General features: G+C 39.2%; 1 protein-coding gene and 1 long non-coding RNA gene across 2 annotated transcripts in view; one reads left to right on the top strand and one right to left on the bottom strand.

Moving 5' to 3' along the window:
* The window catches only part of MARCHF6 (membrane associated ring-CH-type finger 6), a 69,271-nt gene extending 47,179 nt beyond the window's left edge, over positions 1-22,092 (bottom strand). The window contains exons 1-4 of the mRNA XM_028524385.1: positions 21,793-22,092; positions 8,510-8,606; positions 7,416-7,489; positions 4,856-4,999 (exon numbers count right to left, since the gene is read on the bottom strand). Coding sequence (XP_028380186.1) covers positions 4,856-4,999; positions 7,416-7,489; positions 8,510-8,606; positions 21,793-21,811 — 334 coding nt within the window. The 5' untranslated portion in view covers positions 21,812-22,092. The remainder of the gene's footprint in view (positions 1-4,855; positions 5,000-7,415; positions 7,490-8,509; positions 8,607-21,792) is intronic.
* Positions 6,879-24,798, top strand: LOC118499429. The gene is made up of 3 exons (XR_004901906.1): positions 6,879-7,252; positions 24,537-24,543; positions 24,787-24,798. It is a non-coding gene; the product is annotated as an uncharacterized LOC118499429 (long non-coding RNA).
* The last annotated feature ends 317 nt before the right edge of the window (positions 24,799-25,115 follow it).

Genomic DNA, 25,115 nt, shown 5'->3' on the forward strand with positions numbered 1-25,115 from the left:
CATTTGGGCCCTATTTCTTGGTCTCCTCATTTTGGCAGCCTCCCTGTGTCTGTTTCTATATATTAGGTAGAAGTGCTTTGATTTCCTGTCTTAGTAGCATAGCCTAATGTAGAAAGGCCACCGTTAACCACTTGGGCGGGCCTGTAAGTTGGATGGGGCAGAGCCTTATTGGTTCATCTAGGGCAGGGCAACTCCTTTCAACCAGGTTGATGGAGTCTTGGATATGCTACCACTGCTCTGCATGGGGGAAGGCTCAGAAAAGGAACAATGGCCGCTACCTGAACTCTGGGTTTTGTCTGGGAGGAAGCTATCCCCTCCCTCTCCCCCTCATGCCAGACACTTTAGTTTCTCCTCTTATGGCACTGGTGCCCTTCCAGCTGCTGCCTCAGTGCTACAGCCTAGAGGTAGTGAGTCTGAGTAACTCTGTTGCAGGCCCTTTAAGAAGAGATGCCTGAGAATCCCAGTTTCTTCCACTGCCCCAATCCCCACTGGTTTTTACAGCCAGAAGTTATGGGGACTTATCTTCATGACACCAGAACCCTGGTCTGGGTGGTCTGGTATGGGGCTGGGATCCCTTGCTCCCAAGATATTCCTCCCAATTTTTATCCACCACACATGAGTGTGGGACCAGCTACTTCCATGTCTCCAAGTCTCCGCCCCTGCTACCCATCTGAACGAATGTGACTTCTTTAATTCCTTGACTGTTTGACTTCCACACAGCTTCATTTTCTGATGGTTCTGAGTGACAGTGGTTTTGTAGTTTAGTTGTAATTTTTGCTGTGGTTGTGTGAGGAGGTGAGCCATGTTTACCTACACCTCCATCTTGATCAGAAGTCCTGATTTATATGTTTATTAAGTCCTGTTTTCTGGTACATAAAAGTTCTTAAGTCTTATTTTATTAGAGAACTATATCTTTTATTTATATGAAATATAAGGTTTTTCCCCATTTAAAGCTTTTCATCTTAAATGTATCTAGCTAATTAATACTCTCCCTGCATTTTGTTAGCACTTGCTAACAAATCCCTCTAGCATTAATCTGGGCTGATCTGTACATAATTATCACTTGTAATGGAACACTTTTAAATGTATACAATTGTGAGGTGCTATCTCACATAAGAGAAATCTAAACTCTTATGATCACAAATGCTGCAATCTTATCCTTTCCTCTCTTTTACTTCCTTCCCTCTGCCCTCTCTTCCTGTCTTTCCTGTCTTTTGTTGGACTTTACATATATTACTTATTGTGTTCTACTCCCACTCTGGAGAATAAAAAGTGATCTTCTTATTTCTATTCTTCTAGCAGTTACCTTTAAGTTTTGTTTTGTTATTTTTATTACAGTAAAATTTACATAAACCTTAAGTATATGTTTGGGTAAATTCTTATATACTGTGTTCTGCTGTGTATAATGCACACTTTTGTGCCCATATTTTTTTAGGGAAAAACAAGGACTGCGCACTATACAAGTGTAATACTAATTCCATATCTATATAGATGATTTTAATTATTTTATTTATGCTTATGTGTTAGAAGTGTGACTCTAAAAAGCAGTAACAATATCTGTATGCAAAATAATACCTGGAATACGAGAATCAGTTTTGTTTCTAAATATAAATAATAAAAAATTTAAAACAAAAGATATTTTTCCTGAACGTTTGGGCCAAAAACGTGGGTGCATATTATACTCAGGAGAGCATTATACACAGCAAAATACAGTATGTATATATCTAGACAACTGCCACCCAGATCAAGATATTCAAGATTTCTAGTTCCTAGCTCAGTGGATTGAGCACAGGCTGTGAACCAAAGTGTTGCAGGTTCGATTCCCAGTCAGGGTACATGCCTGGGTTGCAGGCCATGACCCCCAGCAACCGCACATTGATGTTTCTCTCTCTCTCTTTCTCCCTCCCTTCCCTCTCTAAAAATAAATAAATAAAATCTTAAAAAAAAAAAAAAAGATTTCTAGTTCCTCAGAAGGCTTCCTCAAGCACCTTCCCAGTCATTATCTCTGGCAAGAGGTAACCTGATCTCTATCACCATAAACCAGTTTGGCCTATTTTTAAATTTCATATAAATACAATAATACAATCCATACTCTTTTTCTGCCTGGCTTCTTTTTCTCAAAGAAGTAAAATTCATCCATGCTATTCCATGTCACAACACTTAGCTGTTTTTCACTGCTATGTAGTAGTATTCCACTGTAATGGATAAATCACAATGTATCCATTCTACTATTGTTGGTAGGCATTTGGGTGGTCCCAGTTTTAAACTACTACTGGCAAAGCTGCTATGATAATTCTTATACATCCATCTTTTTGCAGATACAAAGCTCTCAGTTCTGTTAGCTATATTCCCAGGAATGGCTGCATCATAAAGTAGTTGTGATATTTAGCATTGACAGATACCACCAGTTTTCCAAAGCAGTTATATCATACATACTCCCACCATCAATGTATACATGTCCCAGATGCTCCACATCCTAAGAACCCCCGGGCATCATCCTGTCTTTTAATTTCAGCCATTCCTGTTGAGTATGTAGCAGATCTTGTACATTTCCCTGATGACCAACAATGATGAGCACCTTTCCTTGTGTTTATTGGCTATTTAGATAATCTTCCCAGAAACACCTACTCAAATCTTCTGTCCACTTTTTAACTGGGTAGCCTTTTTTCTTACTGATTTACAGGAGTTCTTTATGAACTCTAGATACAAGTCCTTTGTTGGGTATGTGTAATGTAAATATTTTCTCTCTGTGGCATGCCTTTCTCTCATAAGAGTATCTCAGCATGAAGAAAGTTATTAATTTTAATTAAAGTCCAATTTATCAGTATTTTCTTTTATGGCAATTCTACATTGTTTTAAAAGATTTTGGTTTTACACATTTAGGCTAATGATGCATCTCAAATTAGTTTTTGTGTGAGGTATGATATAATGATATTGTTCATTTCCCCCATAGGGCCATCTAAGTGATGCTATATCATTTACTGAAAACATCATCTTTTCCACTGAACAGTGGTAGCACCTATTGTTAATCAAGTAACAATGCAGGTGTGGATCTAGTTCTGGACTCTATTTGGTTACCTCTATACTTGTAACACATAGTTACACTATATTTTTCCTATTTACTTCTAGCCCATCTCCCACAAATAAGACAACTCAAAAAACTCTCATTTTTATCCTACCCTCACAATTTTTCCCATGTTAAGATCATCTAGAATTTTAGTTCCAGGCTGTTACCTAAAAATTATTAATTATTATAGATTAATAATCACTACAATTTAGCTATAAGATACACTTGTTTCTTTTTATTTTTCTTTAACAGTTTTCTTTTTTTTTTAAAGATTTTATTTTTATTTTATTTTTAGGGAGAGAAGGGAGGGAGATAGGTAGATAGAGACAGAGAGAGAGAGAGAGAGAGAGAGAGAGAGAGAGAGAGAGAGAAACATCAATGTGCGGTTGCTGGGGGTTATGGCCTGCAACCCAGGAATGTACCCTGGCTGGGAATCGAACCTGGGACACTTTGGTTCCCAGCCCGCGCTCAATCCACTGAGCTACGCCAGCCAGGGCTGTTTCTTTTTCTTTATAGTTCACATCTTTCACTTTTTGACTCCTTGCTCATTTAAGGAAAGTACATTCTCATTTACATTTTCATAAATAGTTTGAGGTGATAAACTTTCTAAGCCCGTGCATCAATTGAAATGTCTGTATACAGCCCTTCCATCTGAGAATTTGTGCGTAGAAGATTTTAGGTTCAAAAATTTTGACAAATTTTGAATTTGTCTTCTAGCATTCAATTTGAAATTTACGCTTTCTTCTGGTTTCAGAAAAAAAAATTCACTGATTTAAGCCTGACATTAACCTGATTTTCATTAATTTGTGGGATAATTTGGAAGTGAAACATTTATTCACCATCTTATTCAGAACTGGAAAACTTTAAAAGATATTCAGGATTTGAGTCTCTTTTACCATGATCAGCTCTTTATCAATCAGCAAGACACCTATCATTTCCTCATCTCCATTATCTCTTTTATTCTGGAACTACTTATCAGACAGATACTAAAAAAACTTGATGTAGCCTCTATCTCTTAGTTTTCCCCTCATACTTTCAACTTCTTGTCTCTTTGAGTTACATCCTAGAGAACTCCTTGGTTCTCAATCTTCTAGTTCACTAATCTCTTATAAAAAATAGTACCTACTCAGCTATTTGGTATATCTCCTAAGATTTTCATCTTCATAAATGAGCAAATTTATTGTGTTTTAAGGAGACATGAAAATATTAATTATACTTATTCAAATATCTCATTTGCACTTAACTCAAAAGAATCGTACCTATATACTCTGGTATCACATATCCCTCTCCATGTCTTCAAAAACAAGAAAGAACCAAAAAAGTACCAAATAAGGGTTAGTGTATCAACCTTCCTATATTTAAAAGATAAGTCTCCCAATTATTCAAGACCATTTGATACAAGGGACTTATAAAAGCAGGGGGAAATCTCAAAAGAACCCATTTTTTGCAATCCCTGAAAGCTCTAACAAAGTCCAAGGGGTAAAATTTAAGTTCCTCCCAACTACAATTTGATTTTGCTTTTTTAATTCTTTCATGAACTTTTATTGTCAACCCCTATATGCTATAGTTTTATTTCCCACATTCATTCAAGAAACTGACCTGTTTAAAAATACTTCTTAGTTCAGGTGAATGATGTTTTTTCCTAAGTGAGGTTTTCCTAATATATAACACTGTAATATCAAATAATCAAATATCATTTGAACAAAAATATGATATAATATTACTCTATATTATTAAATAGTTATGCACTGTTTAATTAACTTCAACCATAGAGGAATGAATACTCACATGCTGTAAGAGGAACAACTCCCAACCATGCGAAGGCCACAAGTGTATAGTGAAACCAATATCGTATTGCAGTGCCAATACTTGTAACCAGTCCAGCAAATATGTCTTGGATTGGAAGCCGTGAAGGCATATCTGGGGAATAAACTATGACAGGAAAAAAGTACATATAATTTCACAAAGATTGAAAAAATAGTTTAATTCATAAATATAAAACAGGCATGTAAAGTAATCTTAAATTTTTTAAATGATTCTATTTATTCATTTTTAGAGAGAGGTGAAGGGTGAGAGAGCAATATCGATATACCAGAGGAACACCAACTGACTGACTCTCCTAAGCTCCCAACCAGGGACCTGACCCTCAACCCAGGCAAGTGCCCTGACTGGGAATTGAGCCAGCAACTTTAAGCTTTGCAGTAGGACACCCATCCCACTCGGCCATACCAGTCAGGGGTTAACTTTCAATATCTGTATTATACTTAGTATTTTTCCTATAAAAATGAACACATACTTATAATAATACCACACTCATGTAGAAGCCAACAAAAAAGACCTCTGAGCAAGGGAAAAAAATTCAAGAGAAGCTTGCATCCCTCACTCATAGATATGAACTTCATGACAAACTAATTTACACATATTTTAATATTCAAACAATATAATTATCCGGTTTCCCAAATTATAAGAAATCAGATAAAGTAAACAGGAGTAAAAGGTGAAGCTGATGACAGGTAATCAAGAATAAACCCTCCTTCCAATTACAAGCCTTAGACATAGTACTCAAAAGCACAACAATCTGCAGCATATTCGTTTTATGTGAAGCAAACAGACAACTGGCATTTGTTAGCCACCTACTCCTCAATTTTAGCACAATTAACACTGCAAATGTAAATTCAGGTCTTCCCAACTTTCTGTAAGATATTGTTCAATACACTGAGAGAAAGCGGTTTTGCCATGTTTTAGAAAGAATTTGGTTTTTAATGGTCAAATGTAAACCACTGCTCAAACACAGGTATCTGCAAAAGAACATAAAAGAATACCTCTTCCTCCAGTGAGGCCAAAATAAGAATTATGATATATAAAATTTTAAAATCAATGTCTAAGATTTATGAGCATACTATCATAAAACTGTTCCCAGCTATAAACATTAAGTAATAAACAATCAACAAACAGCAACTTTTTACAACATACCCACAAAGATCATTTACTTTCAGGAGATATCTGATACACACAAGTCATTAACCCAGAGTGTTTTTGAGAAAGATAAAGAATACAGCATATGAATGTTAAATGAAAACTAAAATTTACCGACCTCAAAGTAAAAAAGCTCATAAGTATTTCTAATGAAACTTCATAAAGATATTCAATTATTTAGTCTTACAGTGTGTTATAAAATTTATGCCCTACAAGAAAAGACTATGAAACAACAGAACTGATATTTTGATGGTGATGATTAAGCTCCAAAAGTGAAACTGTAATGACTTTAGTAAATTGTGCTCGCCACATAAAAAAACAGTAAAACTAATATTAATTTATATTCAGCAACTCAAGGTACTAAAAATAAACAAACAAAAAAAATTGGGGGGAAGAGGGCAATGTACAGGGATCCAGAATAAAAATTATGCTTCAAATTCTTCATAATTTGCCAGTACAGTTCTTGAACTGTTTAAAATGAACATTAAATATAATCAGTGGGTACAGGAATTATAAAATATAATTGAAATTTTAAAGACCTGCAAAATATTTACTATATGCTCACAAAATACTGAGGTTAAAAAGTCTCATTTTAAAATGTGAGCTAAGTCCTGGCTGGTGTGGCTCAGTGGATTGTGTGCTGGTCGAGTCGCAGGTTTGATTCCCAGTTGGGGCGCAAGCCTGAGTTGCAGGCCAGGTTCCCAATAGAGGGCGCGCAAGAGGAAACCACACACTGATGTTTCTCTCCCTCTCTTTTTCCCTCCCTTCCCCTCTCCCTAAAAATAAATAAATAATATTTTTTTTTAAAAAGTGAGTTAAAACTTTGTCCTTATTATTATTATTTCAACCTACACACTTCTAACTCAAAAGATATCCCAAATTTGAACAGTGATATATTTGATAATATCAAGGCATTATTAATTTTCATAAACATAATAGTTCATGTTTTTCAAAAAGAACCCTTACTTTCTAGAGATACATACAAAAATATGTACCAATAAAATTATAAATAATGGCATTTGCTCTAAAAATGGAGGGGTAGAGAATAAAAGCATAAGTAATGCCATGTAAAGATCACAAGATGAAAACAGGTCAAACTGCGTGATGTCTACACGTGGGCTCATTATAGCTTTGCATACATTTGAATCTGTCCATAACAAAAAGAAAAAGAAAAAAGAAACATCAATCTCTCTCTCTCAATATGTATGAGTTGATATGTATTTTTCAAAATATTTTCTAAACACTACAGCAATACTTTGCATTACTATCAAACACAAACTAATTGAAAATAGGAGTTGTTACATACTCGTTAAATACCCCCATACGACCAGTTATAACCCAAAAAAGCAGTGTAAACTTCTAAAGAACTTACTTGGTGTGAAAGCAAATCTGTGCTTGCATAATTCACAGTATTCTTTTCGACTGTGTTTCAGCCACTGAACTAAGCTGCAATTACAAATACACTCATAAGTACAATATTTATTACAAGAAAATGTGAAGATTTCACTGAAAACAACCGTATTTTGCCATGTATAATGTGCACTCACGTTTTTGTGCTCATTATACATGGGATTATTATACCCATTATTATACCCGTGTACAATGCACGAGTATTTTTCCCTCAAAAATTTGGGCAAAAAAGTGCACGTTATACATAGCAAAATATGGTAATGTTCTGTTTTATTGATATGTTACATTTCATAGAGCTTTTACACTTTAAAATATTCCAAAATGTTTTAGTAACAGATGCCTTCTAAGGTACAAAGCACTAACAGGTAAGAAAAACAATATGTACTCCTACTATCAAAAGAGATTGGAGGGAGGTGGGGAGGGATGGGTGGGTGGGCTGGAATGGGAGTAAAGGACACAAAAATGTACTTGAACAATGATTAAAATAAAATTTAAAAAAAACAGTTAGATTCATTTAAATTGTAATCTCAAAGCTAACTGAAAATGAAAGAATCTGCAAACATCAACAGGAGTTCTGGCCTGGTAATACCCTAGGCTGTAGGTCTGAATTCTATTTCTGTCACTAACTTGCTGGCTGTGTGACCTAGCACAAGTTAGTTAACCTTTCTACACTTCAGTTTCCTCATCTACATAATAATAGCTACAGCCTCATGTTTTTGTTGTAGGATTAATGAGTAAAGATATGTAAATGTACTGTGCACTACCTGGCACAAAGCATTTCACAATGTAAGCTATTATCATGCCCAGCAAAACTAGAAAACCTAACATTTCCAATGAACAAAATCTCTCCATGGCAGAAATAAATGAACAGTACTCACATACACCTAGAAAATATACCAAATGACACAGCACAGCAATAAAGAATATGGGTAATTTACAAATTTCACAACAAAAATTTCTTAATAACTAATTATAGAAAAAGTTCATTGAAACAATCCCTCTTATATAGATGACAACTAAAGCTCAGACATAAAATTTTCTACAAGGATGACTCACCATTCTTGATGGATAAACTTAATACTGCCAGTACATACACAGGGATGATAAAGAGGTTTCTCAGGTGTTCCTTCTGACCGACACACTCTACATATGTCTGTTAATGAAAAACAAAATCTGCATTATCTTTGGTTATAATCTTAAAAAATAACAGACCACCAAAAGTTAAGTATTTCATATTAAAGAGCCTATAACTTGGTAAAACATTAATTAAAAGCAAAGAAAACCAAAAAACTGTCATCAAGATGATAATCAAGTATATACGTGAAACTAAAAAATTTCCTAAATATAAAAAGGTCAATTGTTCCTTTGTATGAGCTCTGTAAGTATATCAAAGTTGAAAATGAATTTTTATTTAAAACTGCACGCTTCATAACTAACAATTACTAAGTAAAAATATGCAAAATCAAGTCACATTAGTGTCCTAATAGTTTAAGTCCTAAATCCAGGACTAACAGTTAAAACACATCTAAGGACTTAACACAGTAACAGCAGTGGGCAGCACGAGAGATTTTCCTTTAGCTTTTTTTTTTTAATTTCATGTAGGTAGGGGTTTTTTTTTATTTTATTAATTTTTAGAGAGGGAAGGGAGGGAGATAGAGAAACATCAATGTGCGGTTGCTGGGGGTTATGGCCTGCAACCCAGGTATGTACCCTGGCTGGGAATCGAACCTGGGACACTTTGGTTCCCAGCCCGCGCTCAATCCACTGAGATACGCCAGCCAGGGCGGATTTTCCTCTAGCTTTACCTCACTCCACCAGAGGGACAGACTGAAGGACACAGGAGCACACGTGATCCGGGAGGGGAGAAAGGAGCATTATCCCAAGACCAGGAAGATGCCACGCCAGGGAGAGAAAAGCCGGAGGCCACTTTAAGCAGAAACTACCCGAGCGCAGGGCTACCGATTCCGGAGCCAGAGGGCAGCAGCTCATCTCTTACCCTCCCAACCACTGCCCTAAGTAGCTCTAGATACATCTGTGTGTCTCCTCGCCAAGGTGGCCGGGGCTGTCCTCATAAGCACAGCGGAGTAATCTCGGGGAAGGAATCGCAACAGATTCATCAAATTCACTCGCTCCTTAATGCGCCTCCTGCAGGACCACCTACCGAACTTTTGACCATTTTCTCTGCTTCGACCATTTTCTTTGCGATCTGCCAGGGTCAAGTGCCAACCCCAGGTGGGCAATCTGAGGGGTGACGGGCAGTGTGTACAAGGGGTGGGGACTTAAGGCAAGCTTTGATCTATTCTCTTACAGAGAACTCTCCTTAATGCAGAATACTGCAATCCAAGCCCATCACTAACGGATTTAACGGGTCCCGGCACCCGCTGAGCAGTGCGGCACGCAGTCGCAGACATGTAAGAGCCGTGCAGTCCCAGACACGTAAGAGCATCACAGACTTCTGACTGCTCGATCTTGGGCAGCTGAACACAACCTGTCGAAGTTGAGGAACACTGAGTACTCAGCGTAGCCTAAATAGTACGCAGGGAAGTCCTCCTGGTTATCAATACGCCAGACAAATCACACCGCAAAGGAAACACCACACACAGTCACCCATGGAAGAGCAATCCATGTGCCAATCATGTTCCTACCAGAGTGGGATAAGGGTTGTCTAGACTATATCAAATTAAGCTCAGACTCCATTGCCATGCCTTTCAGTTCAGCTTTGGAACAAGATCCTCTAGCTACCACCACCAGAAGGACACTGGTTTCCTGGAAGCTGCCAGAGAGTCATGGGAATAATGCGGGAGGTTTGCATGGTTTATAATGAGAACTACACGAGATCTGCACCTCTTCAAACCTCCCACTTTCACTTTCATCCTTGATTAATTAAAGCATTCTTGGCAAAAAAAAAAAAACTTTCACTCTGGTCCTATCTTGCACTGATCTAAGACTTTGAGCACCAGTGGTACAATACGAACAAACACTCCAGCCATCCAGCCTAATCAGCTTCCACAAAATTCCGACACAAAAAAATAGAATCACACTTCCATTGCTTGATACCTAGCGCCAGCATCCAGGCTTGCGTGTGCTCTGAGCACTCTAATTTTCCCCAAGTGCACACTTCAGCCCAAGGAAATTCGGCTAAGAGCCAGGAGAGCACAGAGGCAGGGGGCAGGGATGGGGACCAAGGTTCCCCTACCGTGACCAGCGCCAGAGATCCAAGCACTGCACAGAATTCAATACCCTGCACTGAAGCCGGGATTACCCCAGCTGCCAGCATCAGATTTGCCATGAAATGGATCCTCCTTGAAAGAGTTAAAGTGGATTCATTTCAATTACGGGATCTCAAAGAAGTCCAGTATTACTTTTCACCATTGCTCTCCCGACTAATGAATAGGTAATTTGCTTGCCTGCTGCCTTCCTTGGTTGGGACAGTCGATTATTAGGCTCTCTCCAAGGAACCAAACAGGATTCCCAATCACCAGAATTCCCGATTACCGTAGTCAGCACCGTAAGGCGATACGACTCCCACCTAAAACAGTTTATAGGACTATGGGACTCTCGATCGATCTTATAATCTCAAACAGCAACGGTCCCCAACCTTTTTGGCACCAGGGACCAGTTTCCCCAAAGACAATTTTTCACAGATAGGGTTTGGGGAATGCAGGTAAGGGAGCTCAGGCAATGTGAGCGTAGCTTCACTGGCCTGCCACTCAATTCCTGCTGTGCAGCCTGGTTCCTAACAGGTCACGGACCGGTGCCTCACCACGGCCCATGGTTGGGGACCCCTGATCTAGAATTACCAGAGCCACTGGTCCCTGTGGGCATGGGTTTGTTCTAACATTACCACAGTTATCCAGGTAGGAGTGGAACAAGCGCTCAAAGTTATTCGCAACATCACCCAACCAGCCACAAGTATTTGGACAGCCAGGGTTAACTTGAGCAATAAGTACTTGCTACTACCACAAGATCGACCATGCAGGATGAGTTGGGTACAAATGGAGGTGAGCCGGTCAAACACGGAATGAACCAATCCCACCTTGCCTGTTTCCCCAGCCAGCCCTCAGGGCAGCTGTGGATGTAGATGGAGCACAGCAGCAACAGCATGGCAAGGGGGTGTCCCATAGGCAGAACACAGTGCAGAGGAAGAAGGCAGTGGGACACTATGATCACACTAATTAGAGTTGCCATATAGTCCTCCTTAAACACGGTATCTGAGGCCACCGCAAATGAAGCAATGGACTGGAGTAGGGCAGGGATTTTTCTTGTTGGCACACTACTGGCATCAGAATGTAAGGGCTATGCTGGGGGCAATATCCACCTAGGTGTGAACCGTATCCAAGTGGGCTCCTTCTATGATATGAACCAGATCCACCAGGGCACCCAGCCTCGTGTGGCTGGGGGGGAGTTGTGGCAAACACCATGTAAGAGCCAGCTTGGAGCAAAGAGGTTGGAGACACTGGACCTCCACTTAGAGGACTGAGGAACACACCTGAAATAAAATGGGACACAAATTTTCAGAAGACCATCCTTCTGAATGACAAACCAACAAACCAAAACTAAGCCAACACGACAAATCTAAATCAAGCCCAAGGCTCTGCCTAACACAGTCCAGCTAAAAAAACTGAGACTCACCCAGTCTCTACAAGGTCAAAACTATTTTCGTTGTAACAGTAAGACATTGTCTGTCTTTTACTGCCACTGTCTTGCCAGTGTACAGTGGAGTTTTCCAGATGCTACATTAAGACAACTGATTGAATACAGCCACAGATGAAGAACATCCAGATGCCTCCCATTAAACCAGTTAAGAGATTTGCAAATATAAAATAAATCTACTCTTCTCACCAATATTTTGGTTTTGAAATATATAGTTATTTTCACTTTTTAAAGCTTATATTAACACATAATGGGTATGTTAAGTAAATTAATAAATATTCCCAATTTTTTTGTTTTATTTTCTCACATGGAAAATAAAAGCCCTTTTTAGACTTCATGTTTTCAAGTGTAAAAGGATCCTGAAACCAAAAAAGTTGAAGAACTACTGCTCCAAAGAAGTGGTTCAAATGCATTTTTGCTCTTGGAACCCTTGGGGAAAAAATCAGAGTAACTATGGTTCTTTCAAAATACACACATAAACAAATTTTTCATTATTTTATCAGGGGCTCCACAAGCCTTCATTGAGTCTATAAAAGGAAAGAAAAGGGAATATTAGGTATCTGAATCACTTTGCTTTAGAACCATTGAAATCTTTCACATAATTATAAAACAAACATATCAAAATGGGAAAATAAACAACACCCAAATCAATAACAAATCAAACAAATGAACCTATGCATATCAAACTTAACCACAAAAGAAAATTATTTTAGAGACTTTAAAACAGTAAGATGATTGATCATACATCCTAAATAGGCTGTATTCTAAGATAGAAGGAACTGCAAAGAAACCATAAGCAGAATTCACCAATTATGTTAATAATAACACTAATGGTCATTTTAAGTCTTGAAGGGTAAAGGCAATAAGCAGTATGATAGCGGTAGTGTGGTTATGTGTTTAAGAAGTTATTTCTTAAAAGAAAAAAGAAGTTATTTCTTAGAATACATATGTATTTACAGATAAAAAGATAGCCTATCTTGGATGTGCTTTAAAATAATCCAAAGTAGGGAAGGGAGGTGAGATGTGCTTGTATCTGTTGAATCTAGATGCTGGTTATATAAAGGTTTATTAAATTAGTCTATTTTGTAAGTGTTAAAAATTTTACATAATAAACGTTTTTAAATACGCAAGTTAAAATATGCAATTTGCAAAATATCACAGCTGAACTTTTATTTTACTGACACTACCAAGCCTGATTTTATTAATGAAGTTCTTTAGCGAGAGGGCTTAGCTTGTGATTTATGTAACATGCACACAAATTTAAAAATTCACATTAGCAATTTCCTCATTTCACTGGTTATGTTTTTTAAAATGTGATAAAATTTTCACTATCTTTATCAGGGGAAGAAAGCAAAATCAAATTTAAATATCATCTGTCTCAGGATTCCTAAAAACCTATATCTGTGCAACCAGCAACCCAATTCTAATTTAAAATCATTTAATCTAGCCATGGTTGGTGTGGCTCAGTGGAATGAGCGCTGGGTCTGCATTCAATTCCCAGTCAGAGCACATGCCTGGGTTGCAGGCCAGGTCCCCAGTTAGGGGTATGCAAAAGGCAACCATCGATGTAGTATCTCTCATACATCAATGTTTCTTTCCTTCTCTCCTTCCCTTCCCCTCTCTTTAAAAATAAATAATTAAAAAAAATAAAAAGATAAAACCATTTAATCTGTCTCAAATATGGAGTTTGTTCTAAAGGACAATTATCACAAATCTCTGTTGCAATATCAACTGTTTTTCCCACTGATGATGTGACTAAATGAGTTTTGTTCAAGAGGACTTTATGTATAAATATTCCCCTAAATGGAAATGCAAATTTGTTGGTATAAATCAACTACAATGGTGATAAGCCCTAGCTATTAAATACCTGTAAGGCAAATATTTGGCTGTTTGGCAGGCCTGAGCCCTGCTTAGACTGTGTCATGGGCATATCCACACCTTATTAGGGAACTGGAAGCCAGGAAAAGCTGCCGAAGAGAGGTTGTACCTGCTCAGGCTCTATATCCTCAGCTAAATTTCTTTAGCTAACCTGTGTATATTTTACAAGGAATGGAAACTTCTTCCCTGCTAATCCATGTTGCAGCAGAAAAATCTGAAACAAGGCATAAGTTTGCAGAGTTAAACTACATACTGTATGATTCCACCTATGACATTCTAGGAAAGGCAAAACCATAGAGACAAAAACAGATCAGTGGTTGCCAGGGTCTGGGGGTGGTATTAACTATAAAAGGGTACAGTGGTATTTTGGAGAATGATGGAGCTATCCTATACCTTAATTGTGCTGGCTACGTGACTATGCATTTGTCAAAAACTCAGGAACATTAATAAGGTAAATTTTACTGTATTTAAAGTACACTTCAACTTAAAAGAACAAGATATCCTATAGTAATGTTTAAATAGACATATGGGAAGAAATAACAAATGACAACATGAAAAAAATTATTGTTCCCTCTCTAAAATGCAGTCTAATGAAGCTGTAGAGTAAAATGTGTCCCAATGAGCACATTCATTTCATCCAACCAGGTAGGAATTAACGGGACTGTGAAAATCATTAGCATTGGTCATCAAATATTTCTGGAATTCCACTTTCTGTGTATACAGCAGGACAGAACTCTACCACTTTGAAATTAGACACAGACATGTGATTTGTCTCCATTCTAGCCATTTTAATAGGTACGCAGTAATATCTCATAGTTTTTCTTCTTAACAGCTTTACTGAAATATAATTTACATACTGTAAAGTTACTCCCCATTCTGTTAGCCCTCCCACTTTCTCTTTATGAAGATTTGCCTATTTTGGACACTTCATACAAACTGGATCATATAAAATATGTTATTTCATGAATGGTTTCTTTCACTTAGCATATCTGTGAGATTAAGTCAAGTAGTAGCATTCCATTCATTTGTATTGCCAAATAATACTCTATTTTATACATGTAGCACATTTTGCTTATCTATCCATCAGCCTGTGAACAATGTGTTGTTTCTACAGCTTATGAACATATATTTTTTAATTATCTTAGGTATATACTTAAGAATGAAAGTGCTGGCTGGGTCATATGGCAACTGAGTTTAATGTGTTTGAGGCTAATTAGCTGCACTACTGTACATTATCACCAGCAATGAATGAAGGTTCTAATCTCTTCACGTCCTTACCAACATTGATTATCTGTCTTTTTTGATTATGGCCATCCTAGTAGGTGTGAATTATCTCACTGTAGTTTTGATTTGTATGTACCTAGTGACTAATAATGCTTATCATTTTTTTCATGTACTTATTAGCCATGTGTATATATTCTCTGGTGAAGTATCTGTCCAAACCTTTGGGCCATTTCTCAAATTTGGTTATTCATGTTCTTATTAAATATTGAGAGTTTTTTACATACCCTAAATAAATCCTTTATCAGACATAATGTTTTGCAAACACTTTCTGTGGCCTGTCTTCAATTCTCTTAAAAGTGTCTTTCAAAGAACGGACGTTCTGAATTTTTATACTATCCAATTTATCAATTTCCTCTTTTATGGTTTATACTTTCAGTTTTGTACCTAAGAAATCTTGGCCTAACCCAAAATCACAAAGATTTTCTCCTGTATTTTCTTCTAGAAGTCTCATAGTTTTAGTTTTTTTCATTTAGGTCTAATACCCCTTTGACTTAATTTTGGTACAAGGTATGGCTCAAAGTTCATTTTTTGCCACTGGATATTCAATTATGCAGCACCATTTGTTGAAAACCTATACTTTCTCTACTGCATTGTTTGTGTACCTTAGTCAAAAATCCATTGTCCATGTATCAGTGGGTCTATTTCTGGACTTTCTTTCCTGAACCACCAGACCAATGCACTTTAAGTCTATTTAATTTTTAACATTTGATTGATATGTTTTCCAGATATAATGCTGCTAAAAACCTACTACTTGTTGCGTTTTGGCAAAATACCAAACTATCCCAAATTATCTGAAAATATGCCTCTCTTTTCAAACTGACTGTGTGAGATCAAATCTTCACCTACTTGAACTGAAATATATAAGAACACAGTAACTGTACAGGCAGAAATGAGAATCCAATTGTCTTCTAATAATCCATACATAAAAAAGATTTGCAAAAAAATTAAAACAGTGCTACTCTCTCATTAAGGCTGTCTCAAAAACACTTATCATAAAGTTATTTTTACCTGTGTCATGTTCTAAGCTGTTTTCATTTCAAATATAGTAAAATACACACACACCCATACCCCACCTAAGCAAAAGTCCTTTGGGTCTTCAATTTTTAAGAGTGTAAAGGAATCCTAAGTGGTCTTCAAATTGTACTATTCAATAAAAGTGATACTAAGGAACTTTGCAATGTCTGAGAATGGGGGAAATTAAACTGATACAGGAAACACTGTTGGTACAGGGCCTCAGTACATAGCAGGTATTCAATTATTTGGTAAACAGAAAAGAAAGCAAAGACGAGGAATCTCCAAATCTTGTATTCAGAAAAGGTATAATAGAACAGCACACTAAAAAGGTTAAGTTTTGTCCCTGGCCAGGTATTCAGTTGGTTACAGCATCGTCCTAATGCCAAGGTGTGGGTTCAATCCCCAGTCAGGACACATACAAGAAACAACCAATGAATGCACAAATAAGTGGAACAAATCAATGTTTCTCTCTCTCTCTTTAAAATTAATAAATAACAAATGTTTAAACAATTTAAGTTTAAAAAAGGTAAACTTTATTGTGTGTAAATTATACCTTGTTAACCTATCATTAAAGAGTACACAGTCAGTCCTGACTGGTGTGGCTCAGTGGGTTGGGCATCGTCCCACAAACTAAAAGGCTGCAGGTTCAATTCCCAGTCTGGGCACATGGCTGTGCTGCAGGTGAGGTCCCCAAATCGGGGCATGTGAGAGGCAACCCATCCATGTTTCTTTCCCTTTCCTTTTCCCTCCCTTCTCCTCTCTCTAAAAATAAATAAAATATTTTTAAAAAATGTTAAAGTATACAACATAAAGATTTAATATATGTATGTACTGTGCAATGAATGAGTCTAAAGGCATCACCACAGTTACAAATTATTTTTCTTATTCTGAGAACTTTTAAGACCTGTTTTCAACTGACAAATAAATAACAGTATTATTTATTAACTATAGTCACCATATTATACACTACATCCCCAGGATTTATTCAACTACTGGAAGTCTGTACCTTTGGACATGATTTTTATTCTTACATTATCTTTCCAACTACCACCTAGCCAGCTACCGGGATCATCGGTAGGCACCTGACGGACCCAATATGGACCAATCAGATTCTAGCTCCCAGAAATTTGGGATGAAGAGTTGATTTGGAAAAAGGTACGGAGGAACCTCAGTTCTCGAACTTTATTCATTCTGGAAGGCTGTTCGAGAAGCAATTTGTTCGAAAACCAAATCATGCCTGAGAGATATGTGACTGATCATATGGGTACCAGCACGAAAGGGTTGTCACATCAAGAAATGAGACATTTTTTCCATGAACTTGGCTGAGAACCAAATTGTTCGAGATGGGAGACACTCAAGAACCAAAGTTTGACTGTATATTCAGGGGAATAGCCAGTGACAGAGTGACAAGACAATTTATGTCTTGTCTCTGTTCGAAACCCTCCCATGACTCTCTATTTCACAAAAGTAAGTCAACTAAGTCCTACTTACTCTCTCTTTACACTCCCTACTGGCCCCACGATCTCTCTGACTTCATATTTTGCTTACTCTTTCCCCAACCCATTTCTTGAAAATTCCTGGCATATTCCCAATTTAGAGATTTCAAATTGGCTATTCATTCTGCCTAGAATGCTCTGCCCACAGAGCATTTATTTGCATGTCTAACTCCCTCTCCTTCTTTGCTCCTTCCCAGTGGGTAGGAGACATATTTCAAATTGCAACCAATCCTCATATCCTGACACTCCTTATTCCCTCCTCATCTACTGTTGTCCACAGCACATATAACCTTCTAGTTATGCCATATAATTTCTTACATGGCTTGTGTGGAGGGTTTTTGGTTGGTTTGTCTGTTTGTTTGTCTTAGATTTTGTGTCTTTTGTTGTCTGCCTAGCCCAGGTGCATAACATAGTGTATCTGGCTTGTAACAGGTACTCAATAAACATTTGACAAAGAAGTGCATATCTGTTTGGTAACAAGCATGCCAAAGCAGTGAAAGTTGATCTGTGGTGACAAGAATGAAGCAAACATGTCCGGAAGTAGAGATGAAAAACCCTGTGGTTCTAGAAAGATGGTAACTAGCTATCTGGTTCTGATAACTTCTCATCCTTTTAACTCATCCAAATCGAAGTCTCCTCAAGTTTTCCCATAGTAAATAGAGAACATGATCAACTGCAATATACTTCAGCTTCATACCTTCCCAATGAATGTGTTCATAAAGCATAAAGAACAACTGACTTGACATTTCGTTTTTTAAAAACTGCTGATTAGATTTTTTATTAAGTTCTGCTGGCATAAGGAGTAATTTAGCAAAATGAAAAAAAATCAGCTCTATGTATCACTGGGTTGAAATGAGAGCACTATGATGGCAAAACGTTCAATATCACATGATATTGATACGTTTCATATCATGAAACATATCACTGAGTTTCATAGATCAGTACTTGCTTGCAACATCTATTCTAATAGTGTGGTGCTTTTATTTTTTTTAATGTATGTTTGAGCAAAAGATAGGTTTTTCCCCCAAAACTGAAAAATCTCGGTGCAGTGCAGGATCAGACTCCTAATCCATATAATGAGAAAGTTGTGTATCTATGGTCTCCTCAGCGATTAAATTTAAAGATTTGATGATAGACAACAGTTTATGCAATACATCTGAACTCATACAAACAATAAGAATGATTCATCCACCCTTTGTATTATGAAAGTATATTATAAACCTGTTGGTTTTAGAAAAATAAATTTTAATACGCTAAATACTTTAGATATATTTAAAATCTAGTAAACAATATGAAAGGTCAAAATCCATCTGGGAACTAACTAATGTTCTAACAGAATTCAGTACTATTTAGTATAGACACAAAACAGTCTGAGTATTATAATATATGGTAGCACTAGAGGCAAGCAAATGTTATTTTTAAAGGAGAGTTACAATGTTTGTAGGGTTGATATTTTAGTAGCATTCTGATTCCATTTGCTGAGATTAACATTAAAAATACAAGAATAAAAATATCAGGTTTTAACAGTGTGATAGGATTAAGAGATTTTTTAATTTTCTTTATGCTTAGCAGTATTTTCTGAGTTGCCTACAAAAAGACTTTCTTTTGTAATCACAGAAAAAAACAACTGCATTTTTTTTAATTTAAGAAATAATCTGTGTCTGCCCTGGCTGGTGTGGCTCAGTGGACTGAGCGTGGGCCTGAGAACCAAAGGCTCAGGGGTTCAATTCTCATTAGGACACATGCCTAGGTTGTTGGCCAGGTCCCCAGTAGGGGGCGCGCAAGAGGCACTGATGTTTCTCTTCCTTTTTCCTTCCCTTCCACTCTCTCTAAAAATAAGTAAAATTTTTTAAAAATTTAAAAATAAAGAAAGAATCTGTGCCCTGGCCAGGTAGGTAGCTCAGTTGGTTGGAGCATCATCCTGATACATGAAGGTTGTGGGTTGGATCCCCAACCAGGGCATACACAAGAATCAACCAATGAATAAGTGAATGAATAAACATGCGTAACAACAAATCAATGTTTCTCTTTTTCCTCCCTCCCTTCCTTCCTTCCTTCCTTCCTCTCTCACTACCTAAAATGAATAAATTTTAAATAATTTTTTACAAAAGAAATAATCTGGCACTGGCTGGTGTGGCTCAGTGGATGGAGCACTGATCTGCAAACAAAGAGGTCGCTGGTTTGATTCCTAGTCAGGGCAAAGGCCTGGGTTCTGCACCAGGTCCCCAGTTGGGGGCGTGCAAGAGGCAACTGTTTAGCTCTCACAGAACCAACTCTCTCCCTCTCCTTCCCTTACCCTCTCTCTAAAAATAAATAAAATCTTTTTTAAAAGGTGTAAAAAAAAAAAGAAATAATCTGTAATTTGGCAAATAGAACAGTTCTTTCCAAGCTTTTTGGTATCTTGACTAACATTTTTATAATGAAATTCTCTGTAATCCTCTCTGTCCTTCCAATGTTTCTCCAAGTTCAATTTAAATTAATTTTTACAATTTCAGAAAACTTCCAATTTAGAAATTTTTCAAAAGTAGGCATAAAAGCTCTTAAAATTCATTTTCATTTTATGTCTAGTAGTTTCATAAAACAAATACAAAATAAGGGTCTGTCAAATGGAGCCATAATAAAAGGAAAACTCTATTTGTAATCAGAATACCTGGGTTCAAATCTCTCTCTTACTAGGGTGTGAAACTTGAACAACCTATTAAAATAACTAAGCCTGAATTTCCACGTCTACAAAAGATAATACCTACCTACTCCACAGGGCTCTTGTGAAGATCAAATGTGAATGCATGTGAGTATGCTTTGTAAACTGTCAAGTGTCACATGCAAATGTTATTACAGTTGAAGTTCTCACTGATTATGAAAGACTTCTTTAAAAAAAGATAAATCTAATTCTATCAGTTCATGACATATACAGACAATATCAAATATTTTATCACTCATTGTTTACTTCACGCCATGACAATGCTCCATGAGTTTCATCCAAAACCAAAAAAATCGCAACCTATAAGGTTGAAAGGTGTTTATCGTTTCCCCACATAAAGACACCCAAAGCATAAATGTGTCTTCACTAATAATCAAAACATCAAGAAACAGGATAATTTAGGCATTTCCTCTAGAGACTTACTAAATTATTTCACAGGCTCTAAAAAGGTAACTGCTTAAAAATAACCTACGACCTTCGGCAGCCAGACAAAAAAAATGCATTTCAATACTCTGATGTTTATACCTATGTGTTCCGTTTACAAGGGTCAGCTTGTTCCAACACAACCATATCCAAAACACACATACTCACGAAACAAAACGCACACACACGAAACCCTGCCTCTTGGTGTCGGGAGGATTAAACACAAAATAAACTACACCAAAACAAAAGAATTCTAAACAGCCTCCCCCCTTCGAATAACCTAGCTGGACCTTCCTCTTCCCCGTTTCGATTAGAAGGCAAGGTTTTTACATAGGGGTCAGTTCAATTCACTGCACTCGGCCGTTGTCTGGCGGGCTATTTTTCGCTAAGTTTCAGAGGCAACAAAGAAGTTTTGTTGCGATGGGGTAGGGCCCGTATAGCGATGTGCAAAATGATAGGAAGAAAAAACCGAGTGAACGAAGGGTGTGAAAAACGCCCCCACACTTCGAGGAGCCACTACCGCCCCGTCCCCCTGCCCCGGGCCTGGCGGGATGCAGGAGGCGGGGGAGCCCGCCACACACGGTCCCTGCTGCCCAGACGCCCCAGCCCCGCAGGGTCCTGACCACTGCGCCCACAGGCGGGAAAGGGGGGGGGGGCGCGGGCGCGCGAGGGGTCACCCCCTGCCCACGGTGGTCCACAGCCCCTCGCGCCGACTGCTCCAGGGGCAAAACGGCTCGGGCGCTGGACCCGCCACTGTCATCGCGAGCCCCCGCCCTGAGGGGAGGCGCCTTGTCGCGCAGCCCCGGTCCAGCTCACGCCTGGAGCATCGCTGATAGGGTGCGGGCGGGACCCCGGGCTCCCGTGCAAGGGCGCGGACGCTGTCGACTTACCTTCCTCGGCGGTGTCCATCTTGTCTGGCAGGGCGGTGGTGACGCAGCCGCGAGGCTCCCGCGGCGAGGCCGGAGCCTTCCGTCTAGGGTGGGGAGGAAGGGAAGGGAGAAGGGAGCGGAGCTGGGTCCGGGCAGGTGTGTGTGTTCAGGTGCGAGTGAGGAAGCCAGAGGATGGAGTGAGGGGAAGAGGGAGAGGGAGAGGGAAAGAGGCTGACAGAAAGCGGGCGAGAGTGGGGAGGGGGAGGGGTTGGGAGACCGGAGGGGCGAGGCCTGGGCGGGGCGATGGCCGGAAGGGGCGTGATGCCCCCCAACGACCAGGGACGTCACTTCCGGCAGCCGTGGGGCGAGGAGTTCTATTTGTGGGCAGTGCCCCAAACCTCGGCGGGCGCTTGGCCATCTGGGCTTTGTCCTAAGGGCTGTGCGGGGGCAACAGGGCTGTAACCTAAGCAGTGGTTGAACTCTGGTGGCCCGTGGGGAGGTGACAGAGAGCGCGAGGGGGGAAAGCGGCGGCGTGTGTGCGTGAGTACCTGACAGTGAGGCCGGGGGTCCAGCTCCGGCTCCCAACCGGAGCCACAGACCATCGTTGGGTGCTTAAGAATTCCCTGGGCACCTGTGAAAATACGGGCTCTCCGCCTTTCTAACCGCGCACGGAGATTCTGGAGCCGATTCCTGGAGTGGGCCCAGGAAGATGCATTTTTCACCACTGGGGTACTTCTGATGCACGTTTTGAAGAAGCACAAAAATAGTAATTTTAAACCTTTTTCATTTCATGTCACATATAAAGTAGTTACTAAAATTATGCAGGAACACAAAAAAATAGTTTTTGCTGAGCAGACAAAAATGGGTATAATTTTGATTCACACCAGATGGCAACTGTTGCGTTGGCTTTTTTTTTTCTTTTAATTTGACAATCAAAGAGAAAAGGGGTCAGTGCCCCTGGCTTAAATAGGTATTGCATGTTTTAAATACTCTTGCAGCACATGGTTTGAAAACCGCACTAAAATATCAGTGAAATGTAAGAGGAAGTGCTAAAGTAGTGCGGCAAGACAAGCATTAACTTTACCAAGATTCCACCCAGGGAGACTTCTGCTTGTGGTTAGGATAACTTCCGCGAATCAAAGAGATTTTTGGACGAGGACAGGGCCTGATATACTGAATTACAGATGCTTACCTAAATCACTTTGGCCTAATAGAAGATTGACCCCTGCCTCCACCAGTGTACCACCTTTCCTCGTAGTCTTGGCTCTTTCTCTAAATGAGTAACTAGAAAATCTAGATTAGAAAGGCCACCACCTTAGAATTGCCTGAATAGAAGCAAAAATGTCTCTAACCCTAATAAAATATATTTTAAACAATACGCAGATAGATTCAAGAATGCAAACCTTTTTCCCTCTGTACAAGTGAAGAAATTGGGAAGACTCCTCTCCCAAGTCTCATCACTCAGAAGAGAAGAATAAAAATAATAAAACGGAGTCCTCCAAAAAGAGAACATCCCTTGAAGAGTAATGTCACTGGTAACATTAGTCAATGTTAGCCAAGGCAGGAAAGCAAATTTTTTTTAAAGATTTTGCTTATTTATGTTTAGAGAGTGGAGAAAGAAGGGGATAGAAGCATCAACATGAAGTGAGAGAAGAAAATCAGTTGGTTGCCTCTCGCACGCTCCCAGCTGGGGACCTGGCCCACAACCCAGACATGTGCCGCAACTGGGAACTGAACTGGTGAACTTTAGATTCGCAAGCAGACACTCAATCCACTGAGCCACACCAGCCAGAGTCTGAAAGCAAAGTTTTAGCACAATAATGGAGACCCACTGTTTTCAAAGGCTAACCTTTAGAAATGAGCATATTTGAGCCTTTCACGATGAATTTGAAAGAGGCTTATTCCCTGTAAGGGAATCTCTTACACTCAATCCCAACTTGAGATCACCCCTCCCCCATGAGTTTAAAACCCTGTAAGTCCTGTGGTAGAGAATGTCTCACTCACCTCAGGCCAGAGACACAATTCAGGACCACTACACCAAGTCTCAGATGTTGGGTTGCAAAAGGGAAAGGAATTCTGAGAAAGGGATGGACTTTGGGGTTTACTGAAGGAAGTACTAGTATATCAATGCAGGTATGTGAACCTCCAGAGAGCAAAACCCAGTTAGGACTGGAGGGATGTGTGTGAATGTGATGGGGTGAAGGGCTCCTTTTGTCTTTAGGTGTCTTCCTTAGTGATGCTCAAAGGCAAGTTACTTCTATAATCAAGAATTGCCCAATCTTTTTTCTCTTGGAGGTTAAATATAAGAGTACTAAACTAACATTTGTGAGTCCCTGGTACATGCCAAGAACTGGTCCTATTAACATCTTTTTGAGATATGTCAGTCAACCTCTTGGTTGCCATTGAAAGGAACCCAAATAAACTGGGAGGCAAACAGGAGGAACACACTGCTAATACGTATAAAGTTTGACAAAAGTAGTGGTCTACTGGGGCTCATGGACTGCTCTCGGTCAGCATGCCCCTGGCTGCCCCCATTGCAAAGCCCTGCTTCACACTGCACATTGGCTTCATGCTCGCAAACCAGCTTCCTCCGTGTGACTGGAGAAAAGGCCACTGAAAGGTCTCAAGGTCACATCTTCCTCCTGTCAGACAGATTGAGAGTGATAATCTCTTGTTGCAAGTTAAAAATTCCAAGGGAAGAACACTGAATTGATTCAGCGAGGTCCCCATTCAACCAAATGATTTTGCCGAAGAGCTAAGATCAGTAAGAACGTGGCCGCTGCCCCTGAACTAAATTACTGAAATAGAGAAAAAACATTTCCCATGAAAAGGGAAGTGTTACAGAACAGCCCAGGTGGGGGGAGGGAGGGGGGACAAGATACTGTTACCAAAATATGCTCCCTCCCACCTGGGGTCCTTCTGTCACTGTGGATTCTTTGCCCACCACCAGGGAATTGGAATTACGGCACTCAAAGCCAGAATTTGGTGAAAAGAAACGGAACTATTTATCCAAAGTTATACAGATTTAGAGTAATGACTTAATGTCCCTAAAATCCCAAAGTCCCTTAAAACACCCACAAACACACACAGTCCTTCTTCTGCCCTTTGCCCTGGCAGGCAGTTTCAGAACATGCCAATCAGAAGTACCATCCTCCAGAAGAAAAAAAACACAAGTCTGCACCTCACTTCTCCCAGTTCTTCTCAGTCATCCGTGTTTGGCTGGCAGGTCTCCTGCGGTTCCCAGCACCATCAGCTGAGTCGCTGGGATCTCCATTCCTTAATCCAAACCCACGTGGCACCTTCTCATGGCCCACCAGCATGAGTCCTTTCACCCCTTTCCTGCT

This window comes from Phyllostomus discolor, chromosome 3 (assembly GCF_004126475.2).
Source record: "Phyllostomus discolor isolate MPI-MPIP mPhyDis1 chromosome 3, mPhyDis1.pri.v3, whole genome shotgun sequence".
NCBI lineage: Eukaryota > Metazoa > Chordata > Mammalia > Chiroptera > Phyllostomidae > Phyllostomus > Phyllostomus discolor.